Source organism: Molossus molossus, unplaced genomic scaffold, assembly GCF_014108415.1.
Source record: "Molossus molossus isolate mMolMol1 unplaced genomic scaffold, mMolMol1.p scaffold_m16_p_27, whole genome shotgun sequence".
Taxonomy (NCBI): domain Eukaryota; kingdom Metazoa; phylum Chordata; class Mammalia; order Chiroptera; family Molossidae; genus Molossus; species Molossus molossus.
In genome coordinates, this window is record NW_023425363.1 from 2,675,599 (window position 1) to 2,701,167 (window position 25,569).

General features: G+C 39.4%; 1 protein-coding gene across 5 annotated transcripts in view; it reads right to left on the bottom strand.

The window, feature by feature from the left end:
• Positions 1-25,329, bottom strand: part of AKAP10 (A-kinase anchoring protein 10) — a 112,163-nt gene extending 86,834 nt beyond the window's left edge. For 2 of the 5 annotated variants that reach the window (XM_036278310.1, XM_036278312.1), the window contains exons 1-5: positions 25,094-25,130; positions 10,546-10,566; positions 9,521-9,565; positions 6,783-6,965; positions 3,082-3,639 (exon numbers count right to left, since the gene is read on the bottom strand). In XM_036278310.1, the coding sequence (XP_036134203.1) occupies positions 3,082-3,639; positions 6,783-6,965; positions 9,521-9,565; positions 10,546-10,566; positions 25,094-25,115 (829 nt within the window). In that variant the 5' untranslated portion in view covers positions 25,116-25,130. Of the gene's footprint in view, positions 1-3,081; positions 3,640-6,782; positions 6,966-8,202; positions 8,323-9,520; positions 9,566-10,545; positions 10,567-25,093 lie in introns of those variants that run through there. The other 3 variants (XM_036278311.1, XM_036278313.1, XM_036278314.1) reach the window with 3 other exon arrangements.
• Positions 25,330-25,569: the final 240 nt, after the last annotated feature.

Sequence of the window (25,569 nt, forward strand, 5' to 3'; positions counted from 1 at the left end):
GAAGGAAGGAAGGATGGAGGGACGAACACAGTTGAAGACTCATACTACCCAATTTTAAGACTTATTATAAATCTATAATGTGGTATTGGTGAAGAAATAGACACATAAAACAATGGAACAAAACAGAGTCCAGAAACAGACCCACACTAATATGGCCATAGTACAGAGGCAATTCATTCAATGTATTAAGAGTAGTCTTTTCAATTAATTGTGTTAGAACAATCAGGTATCCACATTAAAAAAAAAACACAAAAAATTTGGCCTAACCTTCACATCTTACACAATACTGATTCCAAACGAATTACATATCTAAATGTAAAGTATAAAATACAATAATATTTTCAAAGAAAACAGGAGAAAATCTTCATGACATTTTATTAGGCAAAGAGCTCTTAGTTATGTCACCAAAAGCACAATCCATAAAGGAGAAGTTGATAAAATGGATTTAATGAAAAAGTTCTTTTGCTCTGTGAAAGATTCTGTTAAATGAAGTCAAGCTATAAACTAGGAGAAAACATTTGCAAATCAAGGTCTTATATCCAGAACATATAAAGAACTCTCAAAATGCAATAACAATAAAACAAACAATCAAACAAAATATGGGGGAAGATCTCAACAATTCACCAAAGATATACAGATGGCAAATATGTACATGATTCAATATCATTAACCATTAGGGAAATGTAAAGTAAAACCAAAATGAGATACCACTATACATCTGTTACAATGGCTTAAAAAAAAAAACCTAAATAAACAAAAAGCCAATTATACCAAGTTGTGGCAAAGAAACAAGCAAATAGAACTCTCATATATTGCTGGTAGGAATGCAAAATGGTACAGCCACTCTACAAAAGAGTCCGGCAGTTTTTCAGATAATACACACTTACCACATAATCCAGCACCCCCATTAAGTATTTGCCCTAGAGAAATAAAACTTTGCCCACACAAAAGCCTGTAAACAAATGTTTATAACAGCTTTATTCATAATCATTGGCAACTGGAAACAACCCACATGTTCTTGAACAGGTAAATAGATAGTATATCCATACAGTAGAATACTACTTAGCAATAAACTACTGTTGTAAGGAACATGGATGAACTTCAAAGCCATTATGCTGAGCAAAAGAAACCAGACTCAAAAGCTACATACTATAAAGTTCACTTACATGGCACTCTGGAAAAGGCAAAGTTAGAGACAGAGAATGCAAGGTTGCAAGTGTTGGGATACAGAGGAATTTAACTATGAAGGTGACAAAACTATCTTTCTCCTACTTGTGATGACAGTTACAAGAATCTATGCATGTGTCCAAATTCATACAAGTACACATCAAAAAGGTCAATTCACTGCACATAAATTTTTAAAATAATAAAAAAGGAAAAAAAGTACTTTTAAAATAAATCTACTACTATTTCTATTTTTTACTGAAATGAAGAACCACCAAAACAAAGATAGTTTCCAAAAACAATAAAGTATATTACAAATAAAGAAACAGACTTTGGACTTCCATTTCCAGAAACAGGCCAGACTAGATAGTCAAAGAAATTCCTAAAATGCTTTAAAAAAGTATATCAGAGCTTGTGGTAAAGTACGGGAAATGAGAGGTAGAAACAAGTATAGGCAGCTCCCTTATCTGAAACCTCTGGGGCTGGCAACATTTTAGAATTAAAAATTGGGGGTGGAGGGGTTACAGAGGTAATACACAATATTTATTTATACTGTTATCAATACCCCATAATCAAACACATTCATATTTCTATAATGGATTCATACCAGTTCAGGTAAAGTTTTGTTCATTTTAAAAATAACTTGTGGCAGACAATGCTTTCTGGATTTCTGGAATTGTAGATAAGGAATTACGGACCTATAGAAGCCAGTGCAAATCAGTATGGGTAAAAGTGCAAGACAGGGAGGGCATTTACCTGAGAAAGACCACCAACTTCAAGAGACTTAGAACTTGCAGTTTCAAAGACAGTTGCCCAGGGCTCAAAATGGGTAGAAGATCAAACCACAATGCCTAGACAGTATATATGAAATCTGCACTTTCCCTACAATGTTGCTGTGAACTTTAGTCTAAAAAAATAAAGTCTTAATAGAAAAAAAAAAAAGGCAAACAAGAAGAAAACAAAAGGAAATCACCAAGCCCTCTGAGAAACAAAGAACAAATAGAATAAAAACACAAAGACTATGTAATTAGATTTCCAAGTGATAATTGAAAAATAAGAGCACATAATTTCCAAATAAAGAATAAAAAAGTAAGGGGCTGTCGTGAAATGCCTGGGCTACAATTCTAGCTTCCCACTGAGTATAAAGCCTAGGGCAGCCCGGCCAGTGTGGCTCAGTGGTTGAGCGTCAACCCATGCACCAAGAGGTTCTCCAGTTCGATTGCTGGCCAGGGCACATGCCCAGGTTGTGGGCCTGATCCCCAGTGTGGGGCATGCAGGAAGCGGCCAATTGATGTTCTCTCTCATTGATATTTCTATCTCTCTCTCCCTTCCTCTCTTTCTAAAATCAATAAAGAAAAAATATTAAAAAAAAAAAAAAAACCTAGGGCAAGTTCCTTAACCTTTTTAAGCCATGGTTTTCTCTTGCAAAACAGAATAATAATGCCTACCTCACAGAGGTGCTGACTATAAAATAAAATCTAAGTATAGCATTTAGCACAGAACTCAATAAGTGTCAAATACTAGCAATTAAAAAATAAATTTATCTGCAAAGTACAGTAAAATTACAATAAAATTAAGACAGGCAGGAGGGACTAAGTCTATGTGGATAATGCTTTGATTTCAAAATCTGTGGAAGGATAAGTAGAATGATACTTGACTCTTCTTCATTTGTTAATTCTATTAACATTCTTCTTAGAGGATCCAATCACTATAGCTATCCCTTCTGTTCCTTTTTTATACACTGATTCTACTCCAGGGCACTCTCTAAATCCTCCCAAATTTGAAAGTGGGTATGGGAGAAAAAATTAGTCCAATTCTTTCATTCTCCACCTCAAGTTCCACTTTGTATGTTGACTAAAGAACAAAACAAAACAAAACAAAACAGAACAAAGAGAAAGATGGAAATTGCACACTTACTTTTCATTAGTTTTCCTGATAATTCCTTTAGTGGAGAAGAGAGACTATTTCTACTGGCAACTGTAAGTCTGGAGAAGGATTCTTGGGTTTGCATGGAAATCTGATGAGTTTCTCTTCTGGCCATTTCAAGATGGAGGGGATGGGCACTGTCACAGTCCTGGGAAAGGAGCAAGTGATTCTGGGTGTTGCTAGTTCTATTATTCAGGTCAATTCCTTCTGATTGAGTGATAAGCAATTGGGCTGAGCTAGAATCCTCTAATCTCTTGTCAAGAGACTCAGTTATAAAAGATGCTGCAGGTTCTTGCTTTTTAGATGGGGAGACAGGCTCAGCCAGCGAGCTCTGCTTCACTGTGTTCAGACTGTGTGCTCTTATACGGGACCAAGTTGTAGAATGAAAACTTTCAGCTTCTAACCAAAATTTAACCAAATGCTCCATTCTCCGAAGTTCCATAAATTGAATGAAATAAGGGAGGACAATAGTGTCACGCAAGACTTGTTCAAGGGTCTTTGAAAGACTTGATTTGGCCTCTTGAATCTGGTAGTCCAGACAAGACCTGCCTAAAAAAAGCAAAAGAATTAGCAGTTCAGTAACAAATAATTTAAGATTGACAGATTAGTCAGGAACCTTTAGCATAAAAGTTAAATAAATTTTTCTTAGCAACTTAAATGGATGAACTAGAAATAGTATGGTTTTGGTTTCTAAACAAGCAAAAAAACAACTGTCCAAAACTTATTTAAATTATTCAAAAGCTCTTTGTTACTCAAATAATCTTCATCTCTCTTTTAATAGCAATTCAGACCATATAAATTCTTTTAAAAGATTCTTATGATACTAGCACAATTTAAAAAAAAAAAGGCCAATAAAATTTTTTTTAAATAGTCTATCAACCTCATTAAAAATCCCAGGAAAGACCTGGCTGATTTGGCTCAGCGGTTAGAGCGTCGGCTTGGGGTCTCTTTCATCTCTCTCCCCCACCCCCACTCCATCTGAACAAAATATTGAAAAAAAAAATAAAATAAAATAAAAAATAAAAAATCCTAGGAAAGCTGCCCTGGCCGATTTGGCTCAGCAGTTAGTGTTGGCCCATGGACTGAAGCGTCACAGGTTTGATTCCTGTCAAGGGCATGTACCTGGGTTGCAGGTTCAATCTCTGGCCCAGTTGGGGTCATACAGGAGGCAACCAATCAGTGGATGTTTCTCCCTCCTTCCCTCCCTTCCACTCTCTCTAAAAATATCCTCTGGTGACAAGTAACAACAGCAACAACAAAATCCCAGAAAAGCAAATTAATACAAGATAAATGTTTGCCTATCCAACTGGAGGATATTTTTTCAAAAATAGTAACAAGCACTAATCAGGGCACAACAAAACAGGAAGCACTCTCACCACTGATGATGAGAATGTAAACTGGCAAAACCTTTATGGAGGATCATTTAGTAACAGAGAGCAAACCTTAGCAATCTGTAAGATTTCCAATCCAAGCACTCCATTTCTAGGAACTTATCCTGAAAAGCAATTGTGGATGTGTGGATATAGCTAGGAAAGTGTTATGAGCTCTCAGTATTATTTAAAACAGAATAATGAGTAGCTCTGGCCCTGGCTGGTTTTGCTCAGCGGTTAGAGCGTGAGCCTGCAGACCAGATAGTTCCAGGTTCGGTTCCCGCTAAGGGCACGTACCTCAGTTGCAGTTTGTCCCCGGCCCTGGTTGGGGTCACGTGGGTGGCAACCACTTGATGTGTCTCTCTCACATCAATGTTTCTCTCTCTCTTCCTCCCTCTCTCCCACCTGCTCTATCTGAAGATAAATGCAAAAATGTGGAACTTTATCTTAAAAAATAAAACTAAACTTAATTTTAAAAAGTTTGTTTTACACTTAACTAGATTTAAGTTATGATTATAACCACAGCTATTAGAAAACAAAAAAATCAAGTATTTTTTTTTAACTGTTACAAGATGACATAAAGAGGTGCATTTTCATAAAATTTACTGATAGTTTCATCAATTTTTCAATAGGGCTTTTCTTAATCCTTTGCTACTCAAACCATTTTCCTTTGCAACACTTTACATGTCATCTTTGTTGACTATCTTATTGACAATGTTAATTAGTCCATCTTTCTGTAGGTATCAGTTTTGTGAACTTCAGGAAATCATGATCCCCTGAAAGACCTACAATTTTTCTTAATTAAACTTTTATTTTTGAGATATAGTAGATTCATGCACAGTTTTAAGAAATCTCTTGCATATCTTTTTTTTTTCCATTTTGCAGGGTGTTGGGAGTGAAAGGAGTTATTTTACACACCAGGGATCCTACTATACATACTGCTGTGTAACCTGCTTTTTTCATTTTAACATATCTTAGACATTTCTTTTTCAGACTTTAAATGGTTACACAGTATTCCAGAAATGGGCACACCAAATTTTGACTATTTCTCTACTATGGGTTTTTATATGTTGTTCCTGATTTTTTCCTATCACAAATAATACTGCAATGAACAGCCTTACACATACTTATGTATACATCTTTGTGCATATATGTGAGCATAGCTGAGGACTAGACTGTAGATTACATATTTTGATAAATACCTCCAAACTGCCTTCTAAAAAATCTTCAATTTACATTTCCACTAAAAAGAAGTGCCTATTTCTCTGTATCTATGTTAACATTCAAATTATCAAACTTAAATATTTACTTATTTTTATTTTTAAATCCTCATCCGAGGCCATTTTTCCATTTTTTGTTCAGACAGAGTGGGAAGGAGAAAGAGGAAGAGAGGGAGAGAGAGAAACATTGACGTGAAAGGGGCATATCAAGTGGCTGTCTCCCGCACAACCCCAACCAGGGCCCGGGATGAATTACAATTGAGGTATGTGCCCTTGACCGGAATTGAACCCGCGACTCATTGGTCCGTGGGCTGATGCTCTAACCACTGAGCAAATCAGCCAGGGCTATTTTTATTTCTTTTTCTTTTTCCTTTATTGATTTTAGAGAAAAAGTGAAAGGGAGAGAGAGAAACTAAAACATCAATGAGAGAGAACATCGACTGGCTGCTTCCTGCATGCCCCCACTGGGGATCGGGCCCACAACCTGGGCATGTCGTCCTGACCCGAATCAAACCAGCGACCTCTGGGTGCATGGGTCGATGATCAATCACTGAGCCACACCAGCCAGACATATTTTTTTTTATTTACTTTTTTTTTTTGGCATTTATCTTCAGATAGAGCGGGAGGGGGAGAGGCAGGAAGAGAGAGAGAGAGAAACATCGACGTGAGAGAGACACATCAACTGGTTGCCACCCACATGACCCCAACCGGGTACATGCCCTTAGTGGGAACCCGAACCCAGGACTCTGGTCTGCTGGCCGACGCTCTAACCGCTGAGCCAAATGGGCCAGGGCTTACTTATTTTAATGTACATTTCCCTGAGCATCAGTGAAATAAGGCATCTTTTTCACAGAGTTAAGCCAAATGCATTTCTTCTTCTATAAGAAACAGTAATTTTTCTATTGGGCATGCTTTATATTTTGTATTCATAGGAACAAAACACGGGGCTTCCATTACACTTATAGCTGTTATTTTAATTTAAATACATTTTTTTCAAAGCCTCTTCTAATTATATAGTTCAGTATCCTTTGGCAGGAGTTTCATATATTATACTCAACTCCTTCCTCCTATTGTAAGTTAACAAAAAGTAAATGTCACTTACCCAAGTCACCAAAATGAGCGGCCTCCATGTGGCTTGGCTGCTTCTTAAGTGTTGCTGTCCTGCTACTTGAAAAGGAGTCCATGTTGGCAGAAATGGCATTGATTGCAACATGACTTGGTCCCGCGGCCTCCAGCAAGGCATGATTTTTAGTGCTTTTTTGTGGGGAATGTACAGATATTGAGGCTGTAATTTTTCAAAAAAAAATTGTGGAAAATTAAAATTTGATAGTTTCTCAAAACTATCTTAAAAGTTCTTTTTTCTCAAAAGAGGGCTTTAAGAGAACTTCAAAAATTCAGTTTTGTAACACCTCTCTTATGTAAGCATACTCAACAAGACTTAAGGCAAAGGTAAATTAATCAAGTAGCAGAAAAGTGGGAAAAAAAAAGTTCTATTATTATTTATAACTTTCAAAATACTGTGCCAAAAATGGAACTTGAAAGAGAGATCTTCCTTTGAGAAGTTCGACTGAGGATAGACAGTACCTAAGCCAGGAAACATTCTGAAAAATGAACCCTTTTGCCCAAGGAACAAAACTAAGATGCCCTGGCTGGTTTGGCTCAGCAGTTGGAGCGTCGGCCTGCGGTCCGGAGAGACCCGGTTTGGTTCCCGCTAAGGGCACGTACCTCGGTTGCAGTTTGTCCCTGGCCTTGGTTGGGTCATGTGGGTGGCAACCACTCAATGTCTCCCTTTCACGTCTATGTTGCTCTCTCTCTCCCCTTCCCACTCTATCTGAACAAAAAATGGAAAAGTGTCCTTGGGTGAGGATAAAAAAAAAACTAAGATTAGTGGGGGGAATTTCTTTTTTTTTAAAGTACTCTTCAGAACACTTATTTCACTTTTTAATTGAGTAACAAAATTTCTCCATCTAATAAAAAACACTTATGATCAAAGTTCAAAGTGCTTTCAAAGAGTACATTTAAAAATTCACAAAATATATTTTCTGAAGAAATATATATCATCCTTTTGACTTCAGAATAAAGAGGTTACCAATGTGTTAATAGGAAACAGTCAACTCGATATTACAATACTATAAAGTAACACTATGAACTTGTCACTACAGCTGAATTAAAATTCTACCTATCCTATTCATTTCACACAAATATCAAAGACTCTTATTAAAGGATTTTAATGAGTTTTGGTTTAGCATATTGCTATAGAAAGGACAGAAACAATACAGGTCTCTTAGCATTCCACACCCTCAAGATACTCTCAGATACTAAACTTGTATCTATTAGCACCACTTATTTTATTGAGCAGTCAACAAACAGGTGCTCTCAATCTTAGTAAACCATTCCAAACACAGAATCTGAGTAATATTTGGTAACAGTTCCTATGAAGAATACAACGTACTGTAATTTAGTCTATTACTCCTTGAGATATGTTTACAGAATAAAGTAGATAAAAACATGAATATCCATACCTGTTTTCTAGGTATCTATATTTATCGTTCATTCAATAAGCGCTGGGAGAATTATGCAATGAAGCTGTCTTCAAATGATTTTTTTCAGTTAAGTCAGGAATGCTAAGCACAGATTATATACTGTCATAAATAGAGTACAAGCATGGAACTTTTATTAGCCTGGTACAGATGTAGAAGTTAGGTAGGCCAGTCCTCTCATTCTACAAATGAAGAATCTAAAGAAAGTTACATAATTTCCAAAGTTATACTTTAGTGTTAGAAGACTGGTATGCCTGGGACATCAAGGTCCCTCCTTCCTACTACAATCAGATCTAGTCTTCACAAGCCTCTGCTTGCTAAGGGCTTTCATCCTCTATCAATGTCAATCAAATTAGAGGCCAATATAAACTAATGTGGAACCCCTTTGGCTTTAAATGATCAGAAATAAGCAGGAAATAATCTTACAGATCTCAAATTATAATTAATCTCTCTTCAGCAAATTGAGCATATAGAGTTAATACTCAATGCTAATCACACAACATATAAACATTTGAAAGAAAAATCTAAATAAGTAGCAATTCACAGATTTCATATAAATAAATTCCATTTATACTACCCGGCCGGTGTGGCTCAGTGGTTGAGCATCGACTCATGCACCAAGAGGTCACTGGTTCAATTCCCAGTCAGGGCACATGCCCAGGTTGTGGGCCAGATCCCCAGCAGGTGCCATTTATAAAATTTATATGTAATGGCTATGAAAATAATTTCCATTATAACTTTCCCATCCTAATCTTTGTACATCAACAGAATGAAATCAGTCAAAACTACAGTAGAGATTATAATCTAAGAATATCATATAAATAGGGACAATATATTGATTCCAATAAAGTACTCAGAATAAATTTCAAGTCAAAGCCATTCATTCAAAGGAACGAAGTGAAAACTATAACCATCCACACTTGTGGACAAACAGATAACCAAACCTTGCAAGTGGCAGTGCTTTCACTCAGTTGTCAGTTAAGAGTATTTTTCCCTTTTTGTTGATTTAAAATAAAGTCAACTAACCGCTTTTAGGGAACAATCAGATGTATGATTAATAAGGAAGGCACTAGTTCACTGTAACCACTAGAACAGCCAACAGATGCTTAGCAAAAGCCTATATATGCTAGGTGTTGGGGTATATAAAAGTTAAACAGGGAAATAAGCCAATCATAAATAATTCTTTTAAAAAAAGGCAAAAATTATTAATGGCAAAAGACGGGAGAAGATAACAGGATGGAAGGGCTTATAAATGCAAAGCACATCACTTTTTAACACAATAGAATGTTGCTGAACTCACCTTTAATTGACTTGGCATCTGAGGTCTTATCTTCTTTGCCTTTCACTAAAAGAAAAAGAGCTTCATGATCAACCTTTACAGTAAAAAAGATACATTCTAAACATTGTAAAAATTAGACAAGCTTTATTCTAACAGCTGAGTATTCAAAATTCTACAGTGAGGGTAAATTGCCGAGGGGGGGGGGCAGGGCATGCATCATCAGGGAAGTTTCTCTAAGTGACTTCTGAACAGCATTCAGCCAAGAACACTGAGTATGCTATGGAGAGACAATGTTAGAATACCTGGGTCCAAATTCTGGCCCTGCCACCTATTAGCCATGTGATGATCATAGACAAGTTAGTTTACTCCTCTGGGTCTCAATTTCAATTGATTCATACAATTAGGTAAATAATAATAATACCCACCTTGGAGGGCTGTGGATGAAAAAAATAAATACTTGTAAAGGGCTTAGAAGAATAACTACCACACAGTAAATTTAGGATGTTAGCTAGTATTATCACCATGTATCACCCACTACTAGAGGCATGTTGAAGAAAGAGTTCTTTGGTTGTATATCATATCTTATTTCTTGTGTATTCTCCCAACAGCATCAAACACAAACATTCCAAACTTCTCATACTCAAGGTTTGACAACTTGTCTCTTAAAAAATTATACAATCTCTCCTCTATCACACAAAACAGTAGAAATTCTACTGCAGATGCACTAACAATATTTCCAAGAAAGGAAGGTGCATGGCAGCTGTAAGACAAGTGTGAACTCTTACAGGATCTAACATAAGACTATTTTTAACCTTCTTTACTTCTCTTGTGCTTTTCTAACATTAAATTTTCTTTAACTTCACCATGACAAGCCTATAAAAATAAATCCTAAAATGTAATCATCTCTCTATTTGTGCTCTTAAACATTAAAGACTAGTAGCAGGAAATAACTAGCTCTTGTCGTATCTGATAAATCAATCCATCAACAAACATTTTAGTACCTATTATGTACCAGATATTCAACTGGCTCAGAAAAATAGTCCTACCTTCAAGAAGCCCACATGCAACTGTGTGGAGACAAACACAGACAAAAATAGGTTAGGATCATTTCAGGTACAGATCACTGCTGTCAGGAAAACAAAATAAGGAACTGTGGTAGAGTGACTGGTTTTTGCACTGCATCAGACGACTGCTGCTTAAAACATGAACTTGTCCTGGCTTCCAGGATACTCCCCTCTCCTCCTGGTTTTCTAGCCACTCCTCCTCAGTTTATCCCTTTGCAGGCTTCTCTGCCCTCTGGGAGGTTCTAAGGGAAAGAGTTTGGATCCCCTTTCTTTACACTACATACAGGGGTGGGCAAAAGTGGGTTTACAGCTGTGAGTACAAAACAGAGTTTATTCTTGTACTCATTTATTATTTATTGTATTCTTGATTTGTATTTCAACTGTAAACCTACTTTTGCCAACCCTGTATATATATGTATTTCCTGGACAATCTTATCCATGACTTTCCTAAATTTGTCTCTAGTCTAAATCCTTTTTTATCTTAAATTCAGATAGTTAACCACCTACCTGACATCTAGAGTTCCCTTTGTTCAAAGCGAAATATACCATCTTTTCCCAAAACTGTTCCTAAATTGTTCCTATCACAGTCTTTGCGTTCTCTCATAAATGACAAACCAACACCAACCAAAATCTGGGAGTCATCCTTAACATTGTCTCCCTAACTTCCTACACCCAAACCATTTACTACCACCAAAATATACCTCCACAGTTCCCCTTTGCCACACTCAATGCATTGTTACCTTACCTATCAGACCTCCTATTCAATATTTCAAACATAAAAGTACACGCACAACATGACTATCAAATATTAGCATTCTGCCTTATTTCCCTTTCCTTTCTCAATATTATACACAGTTAAAGGTTCCTACGAATCACTACCTGATCTCAATGTTCTTACTCCCTTCCCAGAGATCAATATATCCTAAATCAGATGCGTTTACTACCATGCATGTTTTTAGACTGTTATTATTATGAATGTATAAAAAAGTAAAACAGTCCTGGCCGGTTTGGCTCAGCAGCCGGCCTGCGGTCCTGAGAGACCCGGGTTTGGTTCCCGCTAAGGGTACGTACCTCGGTTGCAGTTTGTCCCCGGCCCCGGTCGGTCGTGTGGGTGGCAGCCACTCGATGTGTTCCTTTCACACTGATGTTTCTCTCTCTCTCTCTCTGTTCCTCTCTCTCCCTCCCACTCTACCTGAACAAAAAATGGAAAAATGTTCTCAGGTGAGGATAAAAAAAAAAAAAAAAAAGTAAAACATGGTATTATTCTGCACGTTTTTAAAAATTACGTAAATGGTACAGGCATACCTTGTTTAATTGCACTGCACTTAACTATACTTGGCAGATACTGCGTTTTTTATAAACCTACGGCCTATGGCAACCCTGCGTCTAGCCAAGTTTCTAGGCACCATTTTTCCAAAAACTTTTGCTCATTTTGTGTCTTTGTGTCTCATTTTGGTAATTCCAGTGATACTTCAAACTTTTTCATTATTACTATGTTTGTTATGGTGATCTGTGACCAGTGATCTTTGATGATACTATTGTAATTGTTTTGAGGATGCCTTGAATAGCTCCCATATAAGACAATGAATTTAATTGATAGTGTTTGTCTTCTGACTGCTCCACCAACCAGGCACTGCCCTGTCTCTCTCCCTCTCCTGGGACCTCCCTATTCCCTGACACACAACAATATTAAAATAAGGCCAATTAATAATCCTACAATGGCCTCTAAGTGTTCAAGTGAAAGAAAGTATCACTTTATTTTTTTAATTAGAAAGTCTCACTTTAAATCAAAATCTAGAAATGACTGAACTTAGTGAGGAAAGCAAGTCAAAAGCCAAGATAGGCCAAAGCTAGTCCAAAAACTAAGCCTCTTATGCCAAAGAGTTGGCCAAGTTGTGAATGCAAAGGAAAAGTTCTTGAAGAAGAGTAACCAAAGAACTTATATGCACATAGGCATAACCCATGGACACAGACAATGGTGCAGTCAGTGAAGGCCTGGGGTGGGGCAGGAGCTAGGTGGAGAAGTAAATGAGAGAAAAATGGGGGACGTCTATAATACACTCAACAATAAAGACAAATTAAAATAAATTTTTTAATGTTTTTATTGAATTTTTTTTTTTTTTAAGGGAGAGAGAAACACTGATGTGAGGGAGAAACACTGATTGGCTTGTCTCCTGCACACCCCCTACTGGGGATCAAGCCTGCAACCTGGGCATGTGCCCTGACTGGGAATCGAACCGGGACTTCTCAGTCCGTGGAACGATGCTCAATCCACTGAGCCACACTGACCGGGCTTAAAAATACTTTAAAATTAAAAAGTGCTATTCTAGTGAACAGACAAATGATAGAGAAAGAAAAACAGCCTTATTGCTGACATAGAGAAAGTTATAAGTGGTCTGGATAAGATCAAACCAGCCACAACATTCCCTTAAGCCAAAGCCTAACTCAGAACAAGGTTCTAACTCTCTTCAATTCTATGAAGGCTGGGAAAGGTGAAGAAGCTGCAGAAGGAAAATTGAGAGCTAGCAGAGGTTTAAGAGGTTCATGAGCTTTAAGGAAAGAAGCCATCTCCATAACATAATAGTACAAGTGCTGATGTAGACAGTGCGGCAAGTTATCCGAAGATCTAAGATCATTGATGAAGGTGGCTACACTAAACACCTGATTCTTAGTGTACACAAAACAGCCTTATAATGGAAGAAGATGTCATCTAGGACTTTCATAGTTAGAGAAGAGAAGTCAATGCCTGGTTTCAAAGCTTCAAAGGACAGGCTGACTCTCTTGTTAGGGGCAAATGCAGCTGGTTACTTCAAGTTGAAACCAATGCTCATTTTCCATCCAAAACTCCTAGGGCCCTTTAGAATTACACTAAATCTACCCTGCCTGTAAATGGAACAACAAAGTCTGGATGACAGCACATCTGTTTACATGTTTATTGAATATTTGAAACCCACTGTTCAGACCTACTGCTCAGAAAAAAAGATCCCTTCCAAAATATTACTGCTCACTGACAATGCACCTGGCCACCCAAGAGTTCTTGTGGAGATGTACAATGAGATTACTGTTGTTTTCAAGACTGCTAACACAACACCTGGCCCATAGATCAAGGACTAATTTTGACTTTCAAGCCTTATTATTTAAGAAATACATTTTCTAAGGCTATTGCTGCCAAAGTAAACTGAAAATCTTCTGGAAATGATTTACCATTCTAGATGCCATTAAGAACATTTGTGCCCTGACCAATCTTGCTCAGTGGTTAGAGCGTCAGCCTATGGACCAAAGGGTTGCAGGTTTGATTCCAGGTCAATGGCATGTACCTGGGTTGCAAGTTTGATCCCCAGCCCCAGTTGGGGTCGTGCAGGAGGCAACCAATCAATGTATCTCACATGGGTGTCTGTGTGTGTGTGTGTGTCTCTCTCTCTCTCTCTCCACCCCTCCCTCCCTCATCCCTCCCTCCCACTCTGTCTACAAATCAATAGAAAAATATCAGTTGGGTGAGGATTAACAAAATAAAAGTACATTTGTGATTCACGAGAAGAGGTCAACACAGTAATTTAACAGGAGTTTTGAAGGTGATTCCAGCCCTCATGGATGACTTTGAGTGGTTCAAGACTTCAGTGGAGGAAGTAACTGCAGATGTGATGGAAACAGCAAAAGAATTACAAGTGGAGCCTGAAGATGTGATTAAATTGCTGCAATCTTATGATAAGACTTTAACAGATGAGCAGCTGATTCTTATAGATGAGTAAAGAAAGTGGTTTCCTGAGATGGAACCTACTCTGGTGAAGATGTGAAAATTTTTGAAATGACAACAAAGGATTTAGAATATTACATAAACCTAGTTGATATAGCAGTACCAGGGTTTGAGACTGACTTCAATTTTGAAAGAAGTTCCAGCCTCTCACATGACCCCGACCAGGGCTGGGGACTGAATCTGCAACCTCGGAATGTGCCCTTGACATAGAATTGAACCCACAATCCTTCGGTCTGCAGGCTGATGCTCAAACCACTGAGCCAAACCAGCCAGGGCATGGATAGCCTTTTTAAGCAATAAAGTATTTTTTAATTAAGGTATGTACCTTTTTCTTTAAACATAATGTTGTTGGCTTGCACGCTTCATAGACTATAGCATAAAGATAACTTTTTATGCACTGGGAAACCAAAATATTAGTGTGACTCACTTTATCATGATATTCACTTTACTGCTGTAGTCTGAAACCAAACCCACATATCTCTGAGGTATGCTTGTATTCTTCTACACATCTTACATTTGTATTCATATAATAATTCGACATTTGTCTGTATGGATGCAAATCTAGTTTTCATGTAGCTCTAGTTTATTTTAGCTGCTTAATACCTTTAGATAAATATACCTTTATTTAACCATTTTCTAGTTTTCACAAACATTGATGTGATGAACATTCTAGTACATGGCTTCTTATGTCTATATGTAATAATTTCTCTAGGATAAATTCCTAGTAATGGAACTGCTAGGTAACAAATTATGTACATTTTTTTTTTACGAAAGAAGCTATATCAATCAATTTACACTACCTCCATGCTTCATTTTCCCACCCTTGGTAGCTTTACTTTTGTTAATTCAATAGTTTTCAAATGGTATTTGATGGTGTTTGTAATTCGTTTTCTTAATTTCCATTGACGTAACATCCTTTAATTTTTTGTTGTTGTTGTTAATCCTCACCCAAGAATATCTTTTCCACTGATTTTTAGGGAGTAGGAGGGAGGAAGGGAGGGGGAGAAAAAGGAGGAGGAAGGGAAGCGGGGGGGGGGGGGGAGAGAGAGAGAGAGAAATATCGATGTGAGAGAGACATATCGATTGTCACCTCCCACATGCACCCTGACCGGGCTGGGGATCAAATTTGCAACCCAGGTACGCACACTTAACCAGGAATCAAATCTGTGACCCTTCAGTGCATGGGCTGATTACACTCTAACTACCAGGCCACACTGGCCAGAGCTGTATGAGTTGTTGTTGTTTTTTTTAACATAGTCAAATTTACATTATGTGAATTGTATTTATTTTCCTGTCTTATTTTTAAAATATCCCCTCCAGCCCTGGCCGGTTTGGCTCAGCGGTTAGAGCATCGGCCTGCGGACCGGATATTCCTGGGTTCGGTTCCCGCTAAGGGCACGTACCTCGGTTGCAATTGTCCCTGGCCCCGGTTGGGGTCATGTGGATGGCAACTACTCAATGTGTCTCTCTCACATAGACGTCTCTCTCTCTCTCTCTCTCTCTCTCTCTCTCTCTCTCTCTCTCTCTCTCCCCCTCCCTCCCTCCCTCTTGCTCTATCTGAAGATAAATGTAAAAATGTCCTCGGATGAGGATAAAAAATAGATAGATAGATAGATAGATAGATAGATAGATAGATAGATAGATAGATAGATAGATAGATAAAATATCCCTTCTATGCCCTGGCTGGTTTGGCTCAGCAGTCAGAGCATCAGCCCACAGTCAAAAGAGTCACGGGTTCAATTCCAGTCATGGGCATGTACCTTGGTTGCAGTTCAGTCCCCGGCCCTGGTCATGGTCATCATGCAGGAGGCAACCAATCAATGTGTCTCTCTCATGTCAATGTTTCTCTCTCTCCTCCCTCCCACTCTATCTAAAGATAAATGGAAAAATATCTTTGGGTGAGGGTGAAAAAAAATTAAAATATCCCTTCCGGCCCCATATCAAATTACACAACCCCCTTTTTAACATGATTTTAAGTTTCGCTTTTTCAAATTCTGGCTCTTATCTACCTGGAAATTATTTCTGTATATCAAGGATTAGCAAACTACAGCCCATGGGTCAAATCCATCCCACCACCAGTTTAAAAAATAAATAAAAAGTAGAATGCTTTATCTAGCACAGCCATGTCCGTTTGTTTATATGCTGTCTATGGCTATAAGGATAGAGGAGAGTAAGCCAGAGACCATATGGCCTGCAAAGCCTCAATATTTACTCTCTGGCCTTTTACAGGAAAAGTTTGTTTAACCCTGAATGTAAATGACAGGAGTCAGGGAACCTTAATTTCTTTTTGCCAGGGGAATAATAAGCATCACCCAGTCCAACTTTTCCCAAGTGAATAGGAACTCCTATTTACCAAGTTCCCATACATGCCTGGTCAGTTTCTGAGCATTCAATTTGCCTGTCTTAATTACTGTACCAATATAATAAGCCTCTGGCACGGCCAACTTCTCTACCTTATTCTTTTTCAAAACTATCTTCAATATTAATTATAGGATCAACTTCTGCTTATCCTAAACCCCCATGGGAATTTCTTTATAAACATAACTGACTTAATGTTTAACTTGAGAGACTTCACATCTTTCTGGTATTAAATCTTTTTATCCATGAATACAGTATACCTTCCCATTTATTTGTTTCTCCTTTTAAGTCCAATTATGTTCTGTAAATTCCTTAAGGTTTTGAGTCTTTTGTTTTCACTGAACACCGGAATACCATTGAGTTTTAAATACTTAGATATTTAAAAAACCCAGCCAAATTCTTTTATGAGTTATAATGGTATGTGATTCTCTTGAATTTTCTATGTATACAATCACATTACCTGAAAATAATGACTCTTTGTTCCCCTCCCCTCCCAAACTTAATTTTTCCTTCTTTTTTTCATGTATGTGCTTTTTTAAAGACTACATTAGCTTTGTTTTTGTTTGTATATCTGTGATGTATTTTCCCATCCTTTTACTTTTAACCTTACCATGATCTTTTTTATGTTTAAACAATATATAGCAGGGATCCAGTCTGAAGCTCACCATCTTTTTACTGCCTGAGTTAGCCCATTTCTGTTTATTTCTAAAACAGAGCATTCTTAAAATGAACTACGACTACGAACTTGTTGATTTTTCCTGATACTGTAATTCTGTATATTTTGCTGTATATTTTGAGACTGACATCAGGTGCAAACTAGTTCAGAATTTTATCTTCCTTGTACCCTGATCATTTTATCATAATAGTTACCATTTTTGCCCTAACAAGGCTTTATGCTTTAAAGTATTACATCTGCCACAAAAACTTTCTTCTAGTGAACATTTGTCTAGTAAATTTATCCATTTATTTTCAATTTCTTTATGCCTTTATGTTTTGATTATATCTTTGGTATATAGCTTATGGATGGATTTTGGTTTATCATCCAACTTGAGTCTTTATCATTTAACTATATGGACTTTTACTAGAGTTTTAGCCATATAGATTTTAATCTATTTACATTTATTGTGATTATTGATCCATTTAGGTTTTTTTCTGCCATCTTATTTTGTACTACTGACTATGTTTTTCTTATTTGTATACATATTTCATTATGAAACATTTAAAATGTAAAAACCAGATCTCAATATGAAGAATTTTCAGGTTTATCAAATCTTAACATTTGCTTCAGAAGAATTTTTAAAAGGAATAAAACACTGCAGGTGTAACTGAAATGTCACCGATTTTATTACTCCTCTCCCTACAGAAACAATTTCACAAATTGAATATTTATACAGCATTTTTACTCCTTAACAGGTTTATGTTTCTAGGAACAATATACAGTACTGCTTGAGGTTTTTAAACTTCATATAAGCAGTTGTACCAATTGACATTTCCAGTAGCAGTGGTACCCTAACCAATCTTGGTATACTCAGGCTTTAATCCCAACTCCACAGGTCTTTTTAAGAACTTCACTCATGTATGTAAAACCTTCTCTTCTTTATCCTTTTCTCCCTAATGGATCATTCCTATCAGCATACAAACATGCTCTGGTATGTTTTATCTTAAAAAATAAAAAAAACACCTCAACCCAATATGCCCTTCCAGCTATTGCCATTTTTGTTACTTTTCACTGCAAAGCTTCTTGAAAAGGTTTGTTTAGTTACTCCTTCTATTTTCCTCACTTCACATTCTTCCCTCAACCCACTCTACTGACACCACTCTTACACAAAAGTCATTATGTCCACATTATCAAACTGAGTAGCTATTTCTATTTATCTTGACCTTGCAGGTGACATTCAAAACAATACTCCCTCCTTTTTGAAATATTATCTTCCCTTAGCTTCCATGACATTATACGCATACATTAGTGACATTTTATTTTTAATTCTTTTTTCTTTTTATTTTTTTAAAGTTATCTTTATTGTTGAATGTATTACAGAAGTTCCTCATTTTTCCCCTATTGACACCCTCCTTCCCACTCCCACCCCACCTCCTGCCTTTCTGTTGTCTGTGTCCATTGGTTATAAATATATACATAGAAGTTCTTTGGTTTATCTCTTCCAACCCCGCCACTCCCCTTCCCTTTGAAGTTTGTCAGTCTAACAACCAATTTGTACTTCTTAATCCCTTCACCTTTTCACCCATTCCCCCAACCCCCTCCCATCAGGCACCCAACAAAATCTTCTCTGTATCTATGAGAGTGCTTCTGTTCTGCCTGTTCATTTTGTTGTAGATTCCATTGTCCATAGCTATGTATTCATTACCATTTTGTTTGTTCATATTTTTTAATCTTTTTAATCAAGAAGACCCTTCAACATTTCATATAATGATGGTTTGGTGGTGATGAACCCCTCTAGCTTTTTCTTGTCTGGGGAACTCTTTATACGGCTATCCATTCTAAATGACAGCTTTGCAGGATAGAGTAATCTTGGTTGTAGATTCTCGCTTTTCATCACTCTGAATATTTCTTGCCACTCCCTTCTGGCCGGCAAAGTTTCTTTTGAGAAATCAGCTGACAGTCTTATGGGAACTCCCTTGTAGGTAACTAACTGCTTTTCTCCTGCAGCTTTTAAGATTCTCTCTTTGTCTTGAACCTTTTGCATTTTGATGATGATGTGTCTTGGTGTGGGCCTCTTGGGTGGGGTTCATCTTGTTTGGGACTTTCTGTGCTTCCTGGACTTGTATGTCTGTTTCCTTCACCAAGTTAGGGACGTTTTCTGCCATTATTGTTTCAAATAGGTTTTCAATTTCTTGTTCTCTCTCTTCTCCTTCTGGTACACCCAAGATGCGAATGTTGGCACGCTTGAAATTGTCCCAGAGGCTCCTTACACTATCCTCATTTTTTTGAATTCTTTTTTCTTTTTGCTGTTCTGATTGGGTGTTTTTGCTACCTCATATTGCAAATCGATGGTTTGCTTCTTGGCTTTACCTACTCTACTATTGAACCCGTGTAAATTATTCTTTTTTTCAGTTAGTGCCTCCTTCATTTCTGACTGGTCCTTTTTTATGCTCTTGAGGCCCTCACAAGTTCACTGAGATTCTCACTAAGTTCATTGAACATCCTTATAAGCAGTATTTTGAACTCAGCATCTGTTAGGTTGCTTATCTCCATTTCGCTTAGTTCTTTTCCTGGGGTTTTGTTCTGTTCTTTCATTTGGGACCTGTTTCTTTGTCTCCTCATTTTGGATGCCTTCCTGTGTTTGTTTCTATGTATTACTTAATGAGAGGTACAGGACTCGCTGAGGCCAGATGCTGCTTGTTTGAAAGAATTTAGAAAAACCTGAAGCAGGAGCCAAGACAGGCCAATCCTATGGTTAAGCCACTGGCAACAGCTTGGTTGGTCCTGAAAACTGGGTTGAGCAGGGCCTCAGGGAATCACCAGTGTGAGCCAGGTTGCTAGAGTCCCAGATATGGCAGCTGTCTGCCGCCCCAGGGAAGGGCTCACCAAAGGAACAAAAGCCTCTGACAGCATGTTTGTCCCGGAGAAAGCCCCCTCTCCAGCCCTCACTCCAGTGCCAAACAGCTCAGTTCTTCCCTGTATGTCTCTGGCACCCCACGAGCTGCCTCCCCTCCAAGCTTAGAGGGAGCAAGTCCGTTAAGTCCGTGTGCGGGCCCTTTAAGAGGAGCTGCCTGGGGCTCCAGCCGCCTCAGCCGCCTCAGCCTCCCTGAGCCTCAGTTCCCGCTGGTTTTTCCAGCCAGAAGTTATGGGGATTCTCTTCCTGGCACCGGAACCCTGAGCGGGGCACCTGGTGTGGGATGGGGACCCCTCAGTCCTCAGAGAGGACCTTCCCCTGATTTTTATCCGCCACACGTGGGTGTGGGACCAGCCTGTCTGCCTCCGCCCCTCCTACCAGTCTCCATGTGGCTGCTTCTTTAATTCTGTAGTTGTAGGACTTCCATTCAGCTTGATTTCAGGCAGCTTTGAATGATGGTTGTTCTGTAGTTTAGTTGTAACTTTGATGTGGATGTGGGAGGGCGCGATACCGTGTTTACCTACCCGCCATCTTGACCGGAAATCCAGTAATTCTCCTTTCTAATGGTGTATGTTTCTCAACTTCTAAAATTTGGATTAACCTCAGAGCCCTCTCCTAGGCTCCTTTCTTGTCTACAGTATGGCAGGAGATGCTACCTGGCCTCGGAACTTATTCTCCCCTTATTAGTTATAGCCCAGCACATAATTGGCTAGCTACTCTTCATTTCCTAGAAGCCTTTGCAGATATCTATGATCATGTGACTAGCGTGTGAATAGAAATGGTATGTGCCATTTGCTGGCCAAAGCTTCTCTTTCCTTCATACATTCCCCCCTTATTATGGGTGAGAGGACTGAGAACAGACAGAAGAAGCTATGACCTGCCTTTGATAAAACAAACCACAACCCAAGGGAAAGAGAAATAACAAGATGGGAAAAAAAGGATCCTTGAATGATCGTGAAGCAAAGCCACCTGATGACCAGGAACCTGGACTGTTACACAAGAGAAAAATAAAAGCCTATCTTGTTTGAGCCATTGCACCTTAGTGTCTCTTTGTTATGGTAATTTAACCTTTCAACATAACACCATGACCTTAACACCCTCACCTAGTCAGTCGATCTCTATTTAGTTTGGGTGATTGGGTGGTCAAAGAAGTCTACATATATTATATGCACTCTTTAGGCGATCTCATCTTGTCCCATGTCTTTAATTATCATTTATGCAAAGTTAATTCTAAATCCAGATCCAGATCTCGAGTTCTGACCTCTTCCAGAACTACAGACTTGTACATCCAACTGCTTCCTTGGCATATCCACATGGATGTCCAAAAGTTATTGCAAAGTCACAACAGCCAAAAGAGAATTCCTGATTCCTCCTACCCCAAGCTCTAAGCCAAAAGCTTTTCTAGTTTTACTTTGCTTCAATTACTATTCAAGTCATGCTATCTCTACCTCTATGCTATCACTCCCCTCCTCTCCAAGTGAGTCCCAGCCTTTTGTTCCTCGAACACGGAACACGTGGAGCTCATTCCTGCCTCAGGACATTTGTACTACCAGTTCTCTCTGGCTAGAATGCAGTTCCTTTTATCTTCACAAGACTGGCTCTCTCTCTTCATTCAGATCTTAGTTAAATACCATCTTGACAGAGAAGCTGTCCCTTGAAAGTAAATTGTTATCCAGTGTTCTGCTCCCACATCACTGTTTAAATTCCCTGCACAGCACTTATTGCTAGCAGATACTTTATTTATTTATTTTTTATTCACTTATTCAGCAAATCTTTACTAAATTTCTAACGATATTCCAGGCACTGACCTAGACATAGATAAGGCCATTAAAAAAACAAAAGGCTTCTATCCTAATAAAATACATAGTAAAGCAGATGGTGATAAATGCTATAGAGAAAAAATAAAGTAGGGCAAGAGGATGAAAATGCAGAGGCCAGGGACTGCAATCTCAAGCAGGATGGTCAAAGAAAGCTTCACTAAGATGCCAACTGATCAAAAACTTGAAAGAAATGAGGAAGCAAAACTGGAGGGTATCTGCGGGAAAAGGTTTACAGGCAGAGAAAACAAGCGCAAAGGCACTGAGTTGGGAATACACTTGACAACAAGGAGGGCAACATAAATGGAAGGAGACCAGGAGATGGACATAAAGAGGAAATAAGACCTAGATTATGGAGGGTCATGTATAGAAAGCCACTGGAGGAATCTGAGCAGAGACATTTTGAAAATATATCATAGGGGTCAAGGATGGAAGAAGAGAAACCTAATTGTAAGCAAAATAATGCTGCTTCTCAATTTTCATAAAACCTGCTTCCTCTTCTCATTTAAGCTGAGATAGGAATGGCATCCTCTCAGAGGACTTCCTTAACCACCCAATCTAAATAGAGATGATAGCCTAGGTGAGGGTGGTAAGCTCAGGGATGGTGAGAAGTGGTTGAATTTGGATATGTTCTGAGATAGACCTAACAGATTGCTAATAAATTAGATATAGAGTAGGAGTGAAAGAGAGGTCCAAAAATGTACTAAAATTTTTGCCTGGGCAATTTAAAGGCCAGAAATGAAACTTATTGAGATGAGAAAAGCTATGAACTAAATCTGGAGTTAAGTGGTAGATATATTAAGGTAAAAATTTATCTATTAGATACCTTATTTTATCTATCAATAGTGATAACTATCAATAGTCTATTTATTAGATATCTATTAGGCAGAGGTATAAAGTAGACTGACAACAGTATATGCCAGTCTGAATTCAATGGAGACAATCCAAGGTGGAGTCATAAATCTGGGAGTCATCAGCATATGGGTAGTATTTTTTATTTTATTCCTTGCCTGAGGATATTTTTCTACTTATTATCAGACAGAGTGGGGGAGGGGGAGAGAGAGAGAGAGAGAGAGAGAGAGACAGACAGACAGACAGACAGACAGAGACAGAGAGACAGAGAGAAACATCAACGTGATAGAGACATATCAACTGGCTGGACCGGACCAGGGCAGGGACGAACTGCAACCGTGCCCTTGACCAGAATCAAACCCGTGACTCCTTGGTCCACTGACTGATGCTCTAACCACTGAGGCAAACTGGCCAGGGCCACAAGGGTAGTATTTAAAACGGTAATTAAAGACTGGATGGGGTCCCTAAATAAAGAAGGCCATCTCTAGCTTCTGCTCTCTTCACATCCAGTCTCCACAAAACATCTACAATAATCTTTTCAAAACATAAAATAAGGTCAAAACACTCCTCTTTAAACTTTTTAAAATAATATTGTCTCTGCAGATGGAATAAAACCTAACCACGGTCTATAAACCTCTGATCATCTGACTCATCTACCTCTCCAAGCCTGTCACATATCCTTCTTTCCTTTTTTGAAGGACACCAAATTTTCTTGCCTCCCCACCTTTGAACACGCTCTTCTATGCATAGAATGCTCCTCCCTGGCCTCTACATGTTGCCTCTTGCTGATCTCTCAGCTCTACATTTCAAGGCCACCTACTGAGGCCTTTCTCTAACATCCAACCTAAATATTTCTTCTGTCCAGTTACCTCTTTCAAAACACAGTAGGAGAGAGAGACTGACTGCCTGCTCCAGCAGACAATAAGCTCCATGGGTTCTGGGACTTTGTCTAGTTCAGTGCTCTATGCTAGGGGCCTAGCATAGTGCCTGGCAAACAGCAGACACTGAAAAGTATTTGTTCAATAGAGACAACAGTCTGTTGTGCAACATGCAATTTGTCTCATTATAAATAAAATGCTTCCCCCTGCCCCTGTAAAAACAACCACAACAAAAAGAAAACAACTAGACAGGTATCAACTACAAGGCACCTTACTTCCTTGGTACCACTTTACTGGATTTCATTTATTTAGCACTGTTTCCACTCATTCACCACACTTTGTATGTAGTGAAAAGGAATTCTTTAATTCATAGTCACAGTTGAATGGGGCCTCTAGAGAACATCTAATTCTCAGTTGACAGAGGAGAGCAAAGCTGGTTAACACTTATCTGTCCTAGGTTACACAGTTAGTAGGAAGGGCTGTCATGTGAACCGGTCCCTGATTTAGTTTAGTGCTTTTCCCAAAACCATTTTTTGTCTGGTACATTTTCTCTGAAGCAGCAAAAATTGATACAAGAACCCCTGTCATCTCGTTGGGTGTGTTTTTTTTGTTTTTGTTTTTAAATTAAATGCAGCAATCCAGTACACACACACAATCATGCTACCTCTTTACTTAAAAACTGGGCAGCTATGACTGAAATTAAAAATCAGAAATATAAGTGGTTTGCTTATAAAGTTAGCGTTCCAGTAGTTAGTAAACTTGCTAAGTCATGAAAAGAATTAGTCTTCTTCATTAGGGAACTTTTAGCAGTAAGTTAAGTAATGTCATTTTAGGAACAGCAGCTCCCCCAACCCCCAAGAAAGGGAAAACCGGAAAGTAGCACTAGTTGAAGAAAACAATTTGTTCACATGTTGCTTTTAGACATAAAACCCCCAATATTCTGAAAAGTCAGCGACTTCCGCAACCAGGTCCTAAAGGAATTTCCTTTTCCTTGATCCACAGTGTACACACACACGTGTACACACACTCACACAGGCACGCACCCGAAAAGCTATCCTTAGGCGAAGAGGCATTAACTGGTGCACATTTCCGCAAACAGTTTTGGAGCGGGGGGCAATTCCCCAGCGACCCCGCGCGGAGGCCCTCTCCCTCCCGCGTCCTGGAGCAGCGCACGCACGCAGGGGGCGTCTCCGGGAGGCCCAGGGCCCCGCTCCCGCCCCCGTGGGAAGCCCTCGGAGGCCCCCCAGCCCCGCCGCCGCCCGAGGCCGGACAGGCGCTCCGCCCGCGCCCCTCTGCTACCTTTCCGCCGGAAGAAGGACATGGCGGGGCCCGGGTCGGGTCGGAGGGCGCGGGGGGACTGTCGCGGGGAGGGCCCGGCTCCCCTCATTCAGCAACCGGCCCGGACTTCGGGCCCGCAGCGGCCGCCGCACTAGCCCGAAAAGAGACCCTTCCTCGAGGTGTGGGCCCCACCGCCTCCTCGAGATGCCCAGGCACCTCCTGCCGCCATATTATCAACAAGCCGCCGGCCCGGAGTTCCGGTCCGTCCCCGCGCGAGGCTTCACGGGAGGCCGGCCGGCCCCGCCCCCTGCCCCCTGCCCCCTCCGGAGCGTGCGGCGGCCCGCGCTCGTCCCCGCGCCGCCCGCGCTCGTCCCCGCGCCGCCCGCCCGCCCGCTCAGCCCGTGAGGCCTGCGCCCCTCGCGCGGACCGGGCCTGGCCCTCCGCCGAGCGGCCGCCGGTGCTGTGCGGCTTCCCTGGTGCCGACCTCCCGTGAACTC